At 35.9% G+C, this 16984-nt stretch overlaps 1 protein-coding gene across 3 annotated transcripts in view; it reads left to right on the plus strand.

Annotated features, from left to right (window-relative positions):
• The window catches only part of EML5 (EMAP like 5), a 162384-nt gene that overhangs the window by 33789 nt on the left and 111611 nt on the right, over positions 1–16984 (plus strand). For all 3 annotated transcript variants that reach the window (XM_021679813.1, XM_044918168.1, XM_044918167.1), the window contains exons 3-7: positions 7608–7706; positions 9527–9595; positions 12263–12448; positions 13894–14029; positions 15387–15588. In XM_021679813.1, the coding sequence (XP_021535488.1) occupies positions 7608–7706; positions 9527–9595; positions 12263–12448; positions 13894–14029; positions 15387–15588 (692 nt within the window). The remainder of the gene's footprint in view (positions 1–7607; positions 7707–9526; positions 9596–12262; positions 12449–13893; positions 14030–15386; positions 15589–16984) is intronic.

Consider the following 16984-nt stretch of genomic DNA (forward strand, 5'->3'; position numbering starts at 1 on the left):
GGGATATTTTTCTTATTTGAGTATTTAGTGTGCTAGAACTTTTTAATAAATATTTCCAATTCAATTAATGAACAGAACCAAGATTTTGTTTGGGACTAAGATCAAGGAGGAATTTGGGAAGATGAATAGAGGCTTCTTTATCTGGCTTTCTTTCTCCCTATCTGACTTTAGCTTTTCCTTCTGTCTGCTTCTTAAATGTCAGTGTTCTTTAGGAGTCTGTAGCCTTCTTTTCTTTTTACTTATTCTCTCTAGGTGATCATTTAGAGCCATGATTTTAATGCCCACGTCAGCTAACAGTTGCCCCAGCTTCTCTCCTTAACTCTAGATACCCCATCCCTTGAGTGTCATACAAATATACCATATATTACACACTTAAAAGTGAATCTCTCTTTGTCCAACTCTATTAAAACAAAAAGTTTATTCTTTCTCTGGCTCTGGCCTACCTTTCCAACTTTGTCTCCTGCCACTTTCCAGGTGGCAGTCCTCCCCTCAGCCACCCTGAATTAGGCTTTTTCCTGACAGCACCATCATCTCTGTAATCTTGGTGTCCTCTGGTCTGAAACACTTTCTCGTACTTTTCTACCCAGATCTTCCTCAGTCTTCCAGGATACAGTTAAAGCATTAATTAAAATTATTTTTATTTATTTGAGACAGAGCGCTCATGGGGCAGGGAGGGGGAGGAGTGCCCCATGCCCAACTGACTGAGCCACCCAGGCACCCCTAAAGCATTACTTTTACTGGAAGACCTAATCTTCTTCCTCATCTACATAGGCTGGGTTAAATGTGAGAAAAAGTGATAAAGTAAAAAATGACAGAAAGCTAGGAGAGGAAGTAGTATTGGCTTGGTTATTTCTACCTTATCCTCTCTGCTGTTGCTTAACCTATGCTGAGGGAGGTTGATTTTGGCTATGTAAGTTTATCAGGGCTACAGAGGAAGTGCTCCCAGATCTCTTTTGTTACTGCCTATACTTAGCTGGATGTTTGGAGGTTCTATAGAGATACATGGAGTTTTAAAGCTTTTGACCAAGTGTGGTTTGCTGAGTGTATATGATGAGCCAAGTCAGAGAGAAAGGACAGTGCCCCTCTAACTGTCCCTCACTTGATACTTGTGAAATTTTAATCTCAACACAGTAGGTAAAGATCTCTTTTTTTAAAGATTTTATTTGTTTATTTGACAGAGACACAGCGAGAGAGGGAACACAAGCAGGGGGAGTGGGAGAGGGAGAAGCAGGCTTCCGGCAGAGAAGGAAGCCCAGTACGGGGCAAGATTCCAGGACCCTGGGATTATGACCTGAGCTGAAGGCAGATGCTTAACCACTAAGCCACCCAGGCGCCCCTCTTTTAGCTAGATACTGATACCTTATAGTTTCCAACTATTAAAGACTCTCAAGAAAGCAAATCCTCTCCTCTTGTTCCCTTGAGATTTCTGCCAGCATGATTTGATGGAGAGCCATATATACTATGTATATACTGTATCTTTTTTATGGGAGCCATTCTTTCCACCCATTTGAGGATTTAAATAGTAATTCTACTTTGCAGAAATCTGTTTCTAACTGGGTACTAGATGGCATTTCTCATTCGGACAGGAAGAAGGCATAGGTTCTTTTCTTTCTCTCTTTTTTTAAAGATTTAATTATTTGAGAGAAAGAGCGTGCGCGCGTGTGTGTGAGTGTGGGGAGGGGCACAGGGAGATAATCTTCAAGCTGACTCTCTACTGAGCACGGAGCCCAACTCAGGGCTCGATCTCACAATCCATGAGATCATGACCTGAGCTGAAACCAAGAGTTAGACACTCAACTGAGCCACCCAGATGCCCTGAGGGCATAGATTCTTAAAGCTAATTAAGGTTATGGTAAACTAATAATGATAGCAAACATTTATATAACATTAATCATATAGTAACTCTCATATATATATTAATTTCCATGTTAACCCTATGAAACACTTTTATTATCCCCACTTAATAGGTGAGGAAACTAAGCTACAGAGAGGCTGCATAACTGCTAAAAGTAATCCAATTAGTGAGAAATGGAGCTAGTGTTCAAACCTAGGCAGTCTGGTATCAGCAACTATGCTTTAAATCAGAGATTCGTAAACTTTCTGTAACAAGTCGGGAAATATTTAAGCTTTGTAGACCTTACTGTCTCTGGCTCAACTACTCAGCTCTACATTGTAGTGGGAAACCAGTCATAGACAGCTTGTAAAAGAATGGGTATGGCTGTGCTCTGATATAATTTTATTTACAAAAACAGGGTGCAGGCAGGATTTGGCCTGAGGGTTGTAATTTGCTGACCCCTGCTTCTAAACCAGTGCTTTTCAAATTATGTGTTGTGGGCTGATCTTTATGATTTCTTCTTTAACCCTTCAGTTACTTAGAAGTTTATTGTTAATTTCCACCCATTTGGAGGATTTTCTGTACAATTTCCTGTTATTCTAATTTCTGTTTTTGTCAGACAACATAGTCTGTATTTTGATTTTTAAAATTTATTTAGGCTTATTTTGTGATCTTCATGAAGCTCATATGCACTTGGAAAGAATGTGGAAAAATATATGTATTATACTGTTTCCTTTCTCCTTCTGTTTACTGTGCTATTATTCATTTTACTTACACATATTTTGTAAATTTCATAACTTATTTTTGCTTTAAACAGTTTTAAAAATTAAAAACAAGAAAAGCCTTATTTACATATTTGCCATTTGGGCATTCTTCATTCACAAGTGTATCATTTCTGTCTGCCTGAAGAAATTTCCATTATCATATCTTCTAGTGCAGGTTTGTCAATGGTGTATTTTCTCATCTTCTGTTTACTTGAAAAACATTATTGTGACCCAATTTTCAAAAGATAATTTTGCTAGGTATACTATTCTATGTTACCTTATTCCCCCTCAGCATTTTAAAGATTTTATGTATTTGAGAGAGAGAGAGAAAGAGGGAGAGATTGGAAAGTTCGAGCAGGGGAGGACCAGAGGGAGAAGGACAACAGACTCGTATCTTTTCTTAATGCTCTAAGCTGCTATTAATCCTATGGAGTGAATTTTTATTTCACATAACTTAACATTTATTTTTACAAGTTCTACATGTTCTTTTATATCTTTTATTTCTCATTTTATTCCTTGTATGTTTTAAAATAATTCTTTTTTGGGGGGTTCCTTTTTTTTAAATTTTAAGTTCAATTAATTAACAATATAGTGTATTAGTTTCAGAGGTAGAGTTCAGTGATTCATCAGTTGCATACAACACCCAGTGCTCATTCCATCACGTTCCCTCCTTCATGCCCACCACCCAGTTACCCCATCCCCCCACACCTCCCCTCCAGCAAGCCTCAGTTTCTTTCCTATGCTTAAGAAGTCTCTTATAGTTTGTCTCCCTCTCTGGTTTCATCTTGTTTTATTCTTCCCAGGTTTGTTTTTTTTTTTTTTTTTTTTTTTACTAATCAGAATCATGCTGTATGTATTGTTCTTTGATGTGCTTGTTGGAGATGTTCTCAGCCTAGCACACTCCTTTTATCCATTCTATATTCCACAGAAATAGATGTTTGGGTTGCTTCATTCTGCTGTTATAATTGTTCCCACTTTTTGTGCACAAACTTGAGCACAGGGGCTGAAATTTGAGGGGAAGAGTGTCAATTTGAGCCCTTGGCAATCTGAGGTGAAGGCATGTTGACTTGGCATTTAGCAGGTGGCAGACCGTGCATGCTGACTTGGGCAGGAGGGTGGTTGGACTGTGAATTTGGGACCCACAGGCCAATGGCTTTGTGTGTGACAGGGACGTGGCTGGTTTTGCTTTTAATTTTTGTTTTTCTGGGAAACTTGATCTCTCCCTCTATTCTAAATGAAAGCCTTGTTGGATAGAGTATTCTTGGCTACAGATTTTTTCCTTTTAGCAGTTGGAATTTATCATGCCACTTTCTTCTAGCCTGCAGAGTTTCTGCTGAAAAACCCACTGATAGCCGTATGGGGTTTCCCTTGTATGTACCTGCTTTCCTTTCTCTTGCTGCTTTTAAAACTCTCTCTTTATCACTACTTTTGGCCATCTTATTTACTTTGTGTCTTGGTGCAGACCTCTTTGGGTTGGTTGTGTTGGGGGCTCTCTGTGCCTCCTGGATCGGGATTTCTCTTTCCTTCCCCAGATTCAGGAAGTTTTCAGCTATTATTTCTTCAGACAAATCTTCTGCCCCCTTTTCTCACTCTTCTCCTTCTGGGATCCCTATCATGTGACTGTTATACCTGACAGTGTTGCTGAGTTCCCTGGGTCTGTTTTCATTTTGCGTATTTTTTCCCCACTCTCATCTGCTCGGCTTGATTGCTTTCCATGACTCTGTCCTCCAGGTGGCTGTTCCTTTCTTCTACTTCCTCTTGCTTGCTATTTATTCCAGATGGTCTATTTTTATTTCCATTTAGTGAGTCCAGTAGCTCTAATTCGTTCTTTTTTATGTCTCCTATCTCTTGGTGGAGGGTCCCATGGAGGTCCTGCAGTCCTTCCTCAATTCTAGCAAGTATCTTTATGAGCGTTACTTTAAATTCACTATCAGACATATTACCTCCGTTTCATTTAGATCTCTTGCTCTGATTTTGTCCTGTTCTTTGATTTGGGACATATTCCTCTGTCTCCTCATTCTGTCTCTTGTGTTGTCTGTTTTTCTGTGTTAGGAAAGTCAGCTACGTCTCCTGCACTTGAAAGTAGTGGCTTTATGAAGAAGAGGTCCTACAGTGCAATGTCTGTTCCCCAGAACCTGGTGCTTCAGGGGGTGTCTCCTATGTGTGTTGCTCCAGGGGTATCCTACCATTGTGGCTAGGATGTGTTTGCCTTCAGTCCTGTTGTCTGCGATGGCTCTCTGCCTGTGTGGGCAGAGTCGGGTGCCCGTGGTGTTAGTGGACTGCTCCGAGGCTGCCTAGGGCTTGAGTTGAGTCAGACCAGGCATTTGCCAGAGATGCAATAGCACCAAACTGCAGGCACTGTCCCTGTGTCGTCCCCAGAGAAGCTTTTGTTGGTGGGTAGGGCCTGCAGTCAGACCCACTGCCTGACCCCAGCCCACTGCTGGGGTCACAGTCAGATGGGTGTGTGGTTATCTTCCCCTCTCCCTGGGGTAGGACTTACTTTGGAGTGGTGCTGACCCTTGTCTGGGCCACACGCACACTGCCAGGCTTGTGGCACCGCTTTGACGGGATCTTGCCAAAAGCAATGGGAGGGGGTGGATCTGCTTCACTGTGGCCTCTTGTCTAGCTGGGCTGCAGAGAGTCTGTTCTGCCAGTTTTCGGGCTGCTTTCTGGGTTATTTATGCCAACGTGGGTGCTCTCTAGGCGGCCAGGTGGCAAGAGGTCAGCCCAGGGACGTCCTACTCTGCCATCTTCCCAGCAGCCTCTGCTCTAAAATAATTTTTGAGTAAAGCTCTGGGCTGGCTCAGTCAGTGGAGCATGCAACTCTTGATCTTGGGGTTTTGGGATTGAGCCCCACGTTGGGTGTAGAGATTACTTAAAAACAAAATCTTAAATAAAATAATTCTTGAGCATCTTGAACATTTTTATTTTAATAGCTAATGTCTCAATTTTAATAATTTCTGTGGTTCTTAGGTCTGTTTCTATTAACTGATTTTTCTCCTGATTATTCATCACATTTTCCTTTATTCACATGTCCAATAATTTTTTATTGGATGCTGGACATTGTGTGTGTTACATTCTGAATTCTAGATTTTGTTGTATTCCTTTAAAATATTTTGGACATTGTTCTGGCAGGTAGTTAAGTTCCTTGTGGATCAGTTTGATCCTTGTGAAAGCTTGCTTTCACACTTTTGGGGGACAGGGCTAAAGTAGCTCTTCCTCCAGAACTGTTGGTTTAATTTCACCACTAAGTTGTGACCCTTCTGGGGCCCCCATTGAATACCTAGTGAATTAAAAGAAATATCTACATTCTGGTTATTGGGAACTCAAGGGATCTTGACCCTTTGTGATCTCTGGGAATTTTTTGGCTTCAGCTCCCCAGTAATTGCTTTTTTTTTTTTTTCCCCTCCGGAATTTGTTCTTTGCATGGCCTCATGGATTTCACCCTAAGCATGCAAAGATTGGTGTTCTCAAGGGGACCCATAAACAAATTTTCTGGAGCTCTTTCTGTGCTCTGCAAATTCTAGCCATCTTGACCTCTCTGAATTCCAGGCTCTGTCTTCTCAAATCAGCAAGTCTGCTGAGCTCTGTTTGGATTCTACCTTTCCATGCTATAATCTGCAGGTTGTCTCCTAGATGAAGGCTGGGGCAAGTACCTGCACCTTGTTTCTCCCTCTTTCAGAGCTCACAGTGCTTCACTTCCTGTTATGAATGTCTGAAAGCATTTGTTTCATACATTTTATAGTTTTCTGGTTGTTTATCATGGGGGCAAGTTCAGACCCTGATACTCCTTCATGACTGGAAGTCCATATTTTATGTTTCTTAACCCCTCTCACACTTTCCATCTCACTGTCTCCTTAACTCTGTATTTTCATCTCCCTCTAATTGCCTATTTAACTTTTCCACTGTGTTTTAAATTTCATTTATTTTTCATTTCTAAAAATTCCATTTGCTTCTTCAGATCTGCTTGAATACTTTTTACAGTCTCCTATTCTTTGCTCATATGAAGATACTTTGAAACCTTAATTTTATTTCTCTCTTCCCCTCATAATTCCAATGTCTGATGTTTTCTAGAACTGATTTTGCTATTTGTCTTGCTGATTCTTACTCATAGTCCCTTATTTCCTATGGTTATGGCGGTTGGGGGTGTTTATTTTTATGTTTATTGAATTGCTACCTGTAGGAATTGTTTGAGGGATGGATTGAAGTGTCAGTTCTCCAGGTAGGATTTATATTTGTGCTACACTGTTGAAAATGCCTGAAGACTGAAACCCTCAGGACCACTCCGAAATTTTCCACTTGAGGGGTTCATAATTAACGTGGAGTTAGGCCCTATGACCGTGTGAAAGCTGCTTTTGACTATCAGTTTTCAGGGAGGATTGTCTTCCCCTTCATGCATTGCCGTGCCCCCCTGCCTTTTTTTTAAAGGAGTGGTTTCTTGTTTTCCCTTATTCTGAGGAGTTCACTGCTTTAGTCAGAAGTCTGAAGTTCATATCTACACCTTGGACTGGCCCTAAACTTTATCTCCTATTTTTGTCCAGCCTATAGAACAAAAACCAGGCTTACCAGGAGTTAGCTGGTACCTTTAGAATAAAGTGGTTGTGGGAGCTCTCTTATCCTCCAGGATTCCTGTCTGAAATCTCTTTGTTTTTGTTCCAGATTTCATAATTCCTTGACATAATTCAGCAGTGCATTTAAAAAGATGTTTTTACATTTTATCCAGCATTTTTAGTTTTTAGCAGGAGAGATGTTTAGGGTATTTTGTCAGTCCTACTGTTAGAATGGAAGTCTCTTCTGTTCCTTATTGTGAAGAACTACACGTATGTGAATATTAACAAGATGAAATACATCCAGCCTTTCTCTGTGAAGTCTATATAATATAAATGTGTAAGTTTTGATGTGTAAGTTTATAGTACCCATGAGTATAATTTGTTTGCCATTTATAATTTGGTTCCTTTTTTATTTGTTTGCCTTTTTATTCCCTCATGGACTTCTTGGATCTAATTCAGCGCTTGGTTTCAGTTGGACTTGATTCAAAGAATGCAGTTTGTGTTTGGGATTGGAAGAGGGGAAAAATGTTATCTATGGCCCCTGGTCACACAGATAGAGTAAGTATTCTCCTTTGGGGTTTCTACTGGGTATTGGATGGGAAAAAGAGGAGAGCCAGGGGATTCTATGTTTCCATGCTTTGTTATTGCCAGATAGTTCATATGTAATTAAAAATTTAAAGTACAATTGCAAATACTCATAAAATTTTAGAACTGTATATATGTAGTAGTACTCAAAAATATGACTCAATATGTGAAGTGTTAGCAAAAAACTTTTAACCATTGTTTGCTTCAGTGAAAATGATGAATTTTAAGTTATTCAGACTCCCATTTAAAAAGTGAACGGCTCATGCCTAGGGTCTATGTAGTTTTGTTTATCACTGGTTTATTATGTACATATCGTAATTAAAGTGAAACATGATATTGTGTGTGAATTTGAAATTATATATTATTAAAAAATTTCAGAGACCTAACATTTTTTACTTTGGAAACTTATTAAAAGTATATTCCTTATTCTAAGCTGTTTAAGTTAATATAGAAAATACTTTGTAGTCAGCTTTTTAATTAAATATTATACTACTTTTATAAACATACATCAAAAACTTTATCATAAACCCTTAAAAATATCTCATTTTTTTTGTGTGTGTAGTAAAATTCTAATCTGAATCAGCACAGGAGATGTAGTCATTAATTCTGGGTGGAGGGAGTGGAATCTGTGAATCTATAAAAGTTATATAGAAAATTTTGTGTGTATTTGCATTTTGGTAAATACACTTGTCTTTTAGCAGATTCTCAAAGGGGCCTGTTACACACTCACAAACACAATTTAGATCATTAAAGTGTTAGGTATATTTTATTAGACAATTGTGTATTCTGACTTAGATCAAAGCACTTCACACTTTGGATTTAGTAAATTGATTATTATGAAAAATGATACTGTCAGAATTTTTATTTTGGTGGTTAGTATTTTAAAGTTGCACAATACGGTTTTCATATAATCTGTGTAATGGTGAGTTGTTAAACATTAATTTATAAGACATATTCTTTATTATCACTGAAGAGAATAATTTTGTACATTTTTAAAGGTAATAAGCATGTTAGGTGATTATGCAGGTAGGTGTCAAAGAAACATGGTAAAGACTAACAATGATTTTTTCTTCTATGAAATTATTTTTCAAATGTTAGTTTTTCTTTTATTAAAGTGCATGAGTCTAATGTATATTTTATTTCAGCTGGGTTTTTTATTGTTTGCTCTTACAACAAAAATTGTTTGTATGTATTTAGAGTTTTGGGAGTTTTAGACAAGAACAAAGTCTGGGATCTCCAAACTTAAGTATAGGTTAGTTTTGTTTGACCCATAAACAACAAAGCTAAAAAATAGAAGCAGAATTTATACTGTGAAATAAATATTATGATTATTTATGTCACTAGTTCTGTATGATAGAAGGCTATAAAAATGGACTCTATTTCAGTTACTTAAAGTTCTCTATTTCTAGCTTCTAGCTGTATAAGTGTTAAATGTACATTCCATTCAGTATCTTGCCTCTGTAAAAATTATGTAGGTACCTGCCTCATGCCCTAGTTCTGGTGAACTATTCTTGTTACTTATGGACCAAATTTTTTAAAAAATTAAAAATAGAGGTATTAATTTTCACTTCACTAGTTGTTTTGTAAAGTTCATAGAAGCTAAGAAATAGTTTTTGTTCATATCATTTACATATTTATTTCTCATAAGATTGTGAAGTGTGGGATTCTGATTATTACTTAGTGAGGAATATTGTTTTATGATAGGTAGGGTTTTGGGGTTTTTGGCCTTTTGGATGGATTCTTAAATGATTCTGAAAATAAGTATTTTAACCATGAATCTGATTTGTTTGCAGATATTTGATATCTCTTGGGATTTGTACCAGCCAAATAAACTTGTCAGCTGTGGTGTAAAACATATCAAGGTACTAGAAGGATCTTGTTTTATGATAGTCATGTATACTTACTCTCTGCTGCCAAGTACATACCACACTATTTACAACATAGGGTAGTCTTAGGATTTTGACAGTACTTATTTTTTAAATGTCAACATTTTTAACATTCTGATGTTCAACCTAACAGATATTTATTGTGTCATTATAGTGTGTGAGGTACTGTAAGGGATATAGGTATGAGTAGGGAATGAATAAAATACTATTCATAAAGGAATTTATAGTCTTGTGAAGCAGGCTTTACTGTGTTCATCTTGTCTTCTCATGTTTCACTTACAGAGTAAAATGTGAGCATCAGAAACCAAGAAAAGTAAGAGGTTTCTTTCACAGAGATAGGATGGTGAGGCAGAAGCAGCATGGACAGAGTTGGCTTTACCACTTAGACTTAGCACTGTTTGACCTGGGATGAGTCATGTAGCCTCGTTGAGCTTTTTTCACATCTTAGAATTGTGGCTTATAAAGTGGATTAAATAAGGCAGTATTTATTCAAGTGCTTGTCATAGGTCCTAGCACATGGTCAACTTTCTGAAAGTGTTGTCTTTTCCTCTATATTTACTCTCTGATTTGACCTTAGCCTTTAGTAGCCACAGTTTATTTTGCTTATGAAAGCTCTGGGTTTTGTTTTACAATTATAGTTCAGGTTTTGAAACCATATAGTCAGTGGTGATATTCATTCTTATGTTTACAGTTACTGTTAAATCCCTGGTGCAGATTGGAAATACTTGTTTTTCTTCCATTATCTGATTTAACAGTTCCTTGTAACAGTTAATTCCTAGTAAGATTCTGTGTTCACATTCTTTCTTTGATATGCTCACTTCCATCCACATTTTCTCCAAAGCATCTTTAGCTGCCACTGCAATTCTGGTTTTGATATTCTGGTACTGATTTGATAATGAATAGTATTAAATATTTTTTGAACAAATATTCAGTAGCAAAAGCCTCTATGTTAGGTTTCAGGTACATAGTATAAGCACTGTGAAGGTAGAAATTTTTGTCTTTTTCATCTGTGATGAACAAGATGATGTTTGATGTAGTACTTGATATAAAATACTTAAATTATTGGCAACTTAATAAACAGATCTTACTGTTTTATATTGTAAATGAAACTGAAAGTTCCATTTTCAGGTTTTAAACAAACTATTCTTCTGAATTAAACTATATTTTTAATTAAAAAAACTATATTTTTACTATGAGTTAATTTCTTTTGGTAGAGTCAATGAAAAGTAGGGTGGATCTTTTTGTAGGCAGTACGTGTGAGGACACTAAGTCCCAAAGATGATTTAGAACTTCCTTGTCCAGTACAGTAGCAACTAGCCACATGTAGCTATTTAAATTAAGTTCATTAAAATTAAATAAAATTTGATCATTTCTTCAGTCATCCCAGTAGTCACATTTCAAATGCTTAAGGTCCACATGTATCCAGGGGTTACTCTACTAGACAGTATATGTACAGAGAGAATATTTTCATCACCACAGAAAGTTCTATTAGATGGCATTGATCTGGACTATAAAACAATAGTTCCTTTACTCTGAGCATGAAAATTATTTGGATACCTGGGTTTGACTCCCCAGAGATTCTCTCTCAGTTTATTTCGGTGGGGGCCCAGGCATACCATGTTTTATAATTTCCCTCAGGTGAGTCTAATGTGCAGCCAAAGTTGAGAATCACTCACCTAGATGAAAATAGTAGACTGAAATAGGGATTTGCTGAAAGAAAGAGAACTAGCTATCCTTGTGCACAGGAATCCTGGAGCTTTTAGAATTAAAAATCAAAGTTTCATTGATTAAAGCATTCATTAGTTATTTGAATGGATAAGCATCATAATTTTTAGTTTTTTGTGGCTTCAGGTTTTAAGATTTTTAGGTCTTAAAATAAGATCTGAAAGAGGTAAGATCTTTAATATTAACAAATTATGTTACTTTAAGTGGTAATTTACTTATTATAAAGTTGAGTTTATTCTCTGGGCCAAATTTCTTTATGCAAAACTATTCTGTATATGCTTGCCCTGTTCCATTTTTGTTTCTTTATTTCTTTCTGCAAACTATTAAAATTTACCTGAATCCACATAAAAGAATAAAAACCCTGGTAATGAAGATTTATGTTTGACTTTCCGTTTTCTCCTAAAAATGAACAAATTATCCCAAATGTGTATCTCTCTTATTTTTAAGCTTTACAAGTAAAGGAATTGCTCAGCTTTGAAAATATCAATGAGAGCAACATTTTTTTCCCATCTTTACTTCATCAAAGATTGAACGTTAGGTTTGGTCCTCCTTCCTATTAGTGTATGGTGTCTTATCTTCATTTTCATTGCTAATGCATAACCAACCCTTTTACTTGTCTGAGTTTCAGGTAGATTTTTTTCAGAGACCAAAGGAGGGAAGTGTAGCCTATTTTAAAAATAATCTAGTTCACCCCCCTTATTCTTATAGATCAGGATTGAAACCAGTGATTTATCTGCTATAATCTAGCTATTGGCAACACTAGGATGAGGATGTGAACATTTGAATGCTGATGTTTCATAAGGGGATTTCTTAGGTAATTCTTAGTCTGCTGCTCTAATGTAGCTTCAAAGTATTAGAAATATTTTACTTTATTTATAAACATTTTTTGGTAATTTGATTATACTGTGTACCTTTTAGTTCTGGAGTTTATGTGGAAATGCTCTGACCCCAAAACGAGGGGTCTTTGGTAAGACTGGTGACCTTCAAACAATTTTGTGCCTGGCCTGTGCAAGGGATGAATTGACATATTCTGGTGCACTTAATGGGGATATATATGTTTGGAAAGGAATCAATCTTATAAGGACAATACAAGGAGCCCACACTGTAAGTATATTTACATATTTTAAATACTTTTAGATAACTACTTACCTTCTTGTCTTAGAATGAAAGATATAGAATATAGCAGACTTTCTAGTCAATTCAGTTACTGTGAAGAAACATTATGCAATTTGACACGTGGATATTTATTAAATTAGCATAATTAGTACCTTGTTCAAACCATTGCTCTAATATGGTATCTTTCTCAGAATAGTGTTGATAAAAGGCTTGTTAAATTCAACCTAAAAGTATTCTAGGTTAACTACATTAGAATAAAGCTAGTACTCTTATGGCTAATTTACCAGTGGGAAATTTCGGGACAATTCTAGAAAAAATATACCTTTTAAATTTTAATATCATTCTTTCATTAAGTGAGTGGCAAAGGAATTTAAGTTTTGTAATTCATGAGATTTAACATTTTAAGTTAACAAATCGGGGAAAAAATCTGTTGTGAAAACCTTGTAGTGGTTTGTTTGTTTGTTTTTTTTTTTTGATTAAGGATTTTTAGTAGTTGGGTCCCTTACATAGAGAAGGGAACTAGAGAGCGCAGAGCTGCCACATGATTAGCAGTAAGATCTCGAGTAGAGAAGTTATTAAATGTATTAATATGACCCACTATTAAATAATATATTACATATTAAATATATTAAAGAACCACTTAGAACAAGACTTGCTTTGAGCAAAATGTCTGAAGACCAGAAATACCAGATTCTTTTCCACAAAGATTGTGGCAACTCACATTTTCCTCATTAGTATATAAAAATACCAGTTTCTTCCTCATACTCCTCAGTACAGGATGTGACCATCATTAAAATTTTGGGTTGTTTTCTGGCTGCAAGTAGTAACTTCTTGTTTTAATTGTTTCCTATTTGTGAATTTTCATATATTTATTGGCTACTTGAAATTCCTTTTCTATTAATTGGTTTTTCTTACCCTTTGCTCTTTTTTGTTACCTTTGTTGTTGGATTTTCTTTACTCATTTGTATATAAGGGGTGTTAACCCTTAAACAGTCCTACACGTTGCAGATATTTCCCCAATCTGTTTGTCTTTGCTTATGATACCTTTATGAAAAATTGTTTTCCTTTGTGGCTTGTGGGTTACCTGCCTTGCATAAAAGGACTCTCATAGTTCAAAGTTACGTAAATGTTCTTCTGACTCTTTTCTAACTTATTTTTTTACATTTAGAATTTTATGTCTATAATTCATTTTTATACGTGGTGTAGGTTTAACTTTATGTTATGCCCATATCGTTGGTCATATATTGTGCTCATACACACACACACACAAACACACACACGAGAGAGAGATTTATTTCTAGATTTTCATTTGTGTTTTCTGATATTTATTCCATTTATTCCGATGTCATATCAAAATCTTTTAAAGTGGGTTTCTACCTACACACAGATTTTTCTTAAAGAGTATATATTGTTAAATTTATTTTCTCTGCTAGGCAGGAATTTTTAGTATGAATGCTTGTGAAGAAGGCTTTGCTACTGGTGGCAGAGATGGCTGTATTCGTCTTTGGGATTTAACTTTTAAACCGATTACTGTGATTGATCTCAGGGAAACAGACCAGGGATACAAAGGTAATAACAAAACAAATGTCTCACTACTAGGCAAATTCTAAATTTAGCAAAGATTGTCTGTTTCTTTTAGTAAATATAAATGTATGTTTTGTAAATATAAATGAGACTCAAATTTGCCCCTTTGTACTGTGTGCATTTAATTGAATTCCTTTTATTGAAGAGGTGAATTTGCCTAAAGACAGTCTAGGTTTACTGTTATGACAAGGATTCTTTTGTATATCTAATGTTTATTAAAATGGGACTTAGAGATGTGATAAGTGCTTGCTTAGGTGACCTTGGATTTTAAAAATATTTTACTATTAGAATGCTAAATGTAACTGTTTAGCAAACTGTTGAAAATAAAGTATGTTGAGGATTGGGAAAAGTTTTGTTCAGGATCATTTAAATGCATGTAGATGTGTTTTTCCTTCATCCAAATTTGTCAGCAATTGGGAGATACTTTCTTCTTTGGGGATTTAAAAAATTGATATAATAAAACAGAATCACTATTAAAAAAACTTATTATTCACTAGTGTGGTATTATAGGAGTAGGACTGGAAGTTGCAGAGGTCTGTGTTTAAGCCTTATTTCAGTCAATTACTAGGTGTGTGACCTTGGGCTACATATTTAATCTCATCCATAAGTGAGAATAACTATCTCATAGGATTAAATGAGCTAATTTAATATACGTAAAATGTTTAAAAGTGTCTGGCACAAAATAATCATCCAGTAAATGTTAACTGTTTTATTATTTTCATTAGTTTTGCTAAGCATTATTGTACCTTAAAGTTTGCAAAATAATTTGACACTTTTTCATATTTGGCCCTCACAAGAACATTGTGAAGTCCACGGCACCTTTATGTTGGCCACATTATACAGATGAGGACACAGAAACACTAGTTTTCCTGAGGTTACAAAAGGGACTGTGGAATATATGGAAAAAAACAGAAGTCTCTCCTTCTAATGATTTTGTGAGCAGATGGAAGAAATGAAATATAGACACATGAAAAGTCAGATTATTATAAGAGAAAAAATAATACAATTAAAGGTAGTTTCTGAAGAGTTACTTTTTGCATGTTATAAGACTTTGGCTGAAGAAGTGGTCAGACTATGACTGAAGTTGTCTAGTAAGGAAGAAGAATGTATGTCTTGAAGGATGCATAGAAATTAGGTATATCATATCATTTGCTATGTGGATGTATAGCAAACAACATATAGCAAACAACATGGATAATTGAAGAAAATGTGTGGATCAAAGACTTGCAGATTCCTTTTATCTTACATCTAAGGTATAAAAGGTACAAAAATTAAATTGATTTAGCAGATTGGCACTATATCATAATAGCATTTATCTTAAATACAATTTACTTTTGATTAGGTTTGTCTGTGAGGAGTGTTTGTTGGCGAGGTGACCACATTCTAGTTGGAACACAGGACAGTGAAATTTTCGAAATTGTGGTGCATGAAAGAAATAAACCTTTCCTAATTATGCAAGGGCATTGTGAAGGTGAACTTTGGGCACTTGCCATCCATCCTACAAAACCTTTGGCTGTGACTGGAAGTGATGATCGTTCAGTCAGGTAAGCAAATGAAAATGTAATTGCATAGGCTGGAATTTATCCTTAGAGAAACATGAGAAAAACTTAATAAAAACACTTCAATTTAAATATTAACAGCTTACAATATAACAAATGAACATAATTAATAGGTACTTAGTAGAATTAACAATTTATAAGATTTTTTTTCTCTTAATGACATAAGTTGGAGTTAGCTACATATCAAAATGTACACAGCTATTTCTGCCTTTTTAATAGCCATATAATATTCCACTGCATGGGATGCGTGGGTGGCTCAGTCAGTTAAGTGTCTTTCGTCAGCTCAGGTCATGATCCTGGCGTCCTGGGATCATGCCCCATGTTGGACTCCCTGCTCAGTGGGGAGTCTGCTTCTCCATCTGCCCCACACACACACACTTGTACTCTCTCTCAAAAAATAAATAAAATCTTTTAAAAATAATATTTCATTGCATGGATATACTGTAATATATTCAACCAATAATGTTTTAAAATTGTAGTTGACATACAGTATTACATTAGTTCCAGATGTACAACATAGTGATTCAACAATTATATACTTTACAAAATGCTCTCCACAATGAGTATAGTTACCCTCTGTCAGCACACAAAGTTATTACAATTTTGACTATATTCCTCACAAACTGGTGCAGTCACTGTGGAAAACAGTATGGAGGTTCCTCAAAAAGTTAAAAATATAAACCTCCCTATGACCCACCATTTGCCCTATTAGGTATTTATCCAGAGTATATAAAAATACTGATTCGAAGTGGCACATGCACCCCAATGTTTATAGCAGTACTATCAAAAACAGCCAAATTATGGAAAGAGCCCACATGTCCATTGACTGATGAATGGATAAAAAAGATGTGGGGTGTGTGTGTGTGTGCGTATACACACACATACACATATATATATCTACACACACACACACACACACACAATGGAATAATACTCAGCCATCAAAAAGAATGAAATCTTTCCATTCACAACAATGTGGATGGAACTAGAGTGTATTATAATAAGTGAAATAAGTCCGTCAGAGAAAGACAAATACCATATGATTTTACTCACGTGGAATTTAAGAAACAAAATAGATGAATGTAAGGGAAGGGAAGGAAAAATAAAATAAAAACAGGGAAGCAAACAGAGACTCTTAAGTATAGAGAACAAACAGGATTGCTGGAAGGGAGGTGGGTCAGTGGATGGGTTATATGGGTGATGGGCATTAAGGAGGGCACTGTGATAAGCACTGGGTGTTATATGTAAGTGATGAATCACTGTATTCTGCTGAAACCAATACTACACTATATGTTAACTAACTTGAATTTAAATAAAATTTTGGAAGTAAAAGAAAAAAAACCAATGATTGGGTCAGCCAAGAAATCAAAGAGGAAAATAA

Source organism: Neomonachus schauinslandi, chromosome 9 (assembly GCF_002201575.2).
Source record: "Neomonachus schauinslandi chromosome 9, ASM220157v2, whole genome shotgun sequence".
Taxonomy (NCBI): Eukaryota; Metazoa; Chordata; class Mammalia; order Carnivora; family Phocidae; genus Neomonachus; species Neomonachus schauinslandi.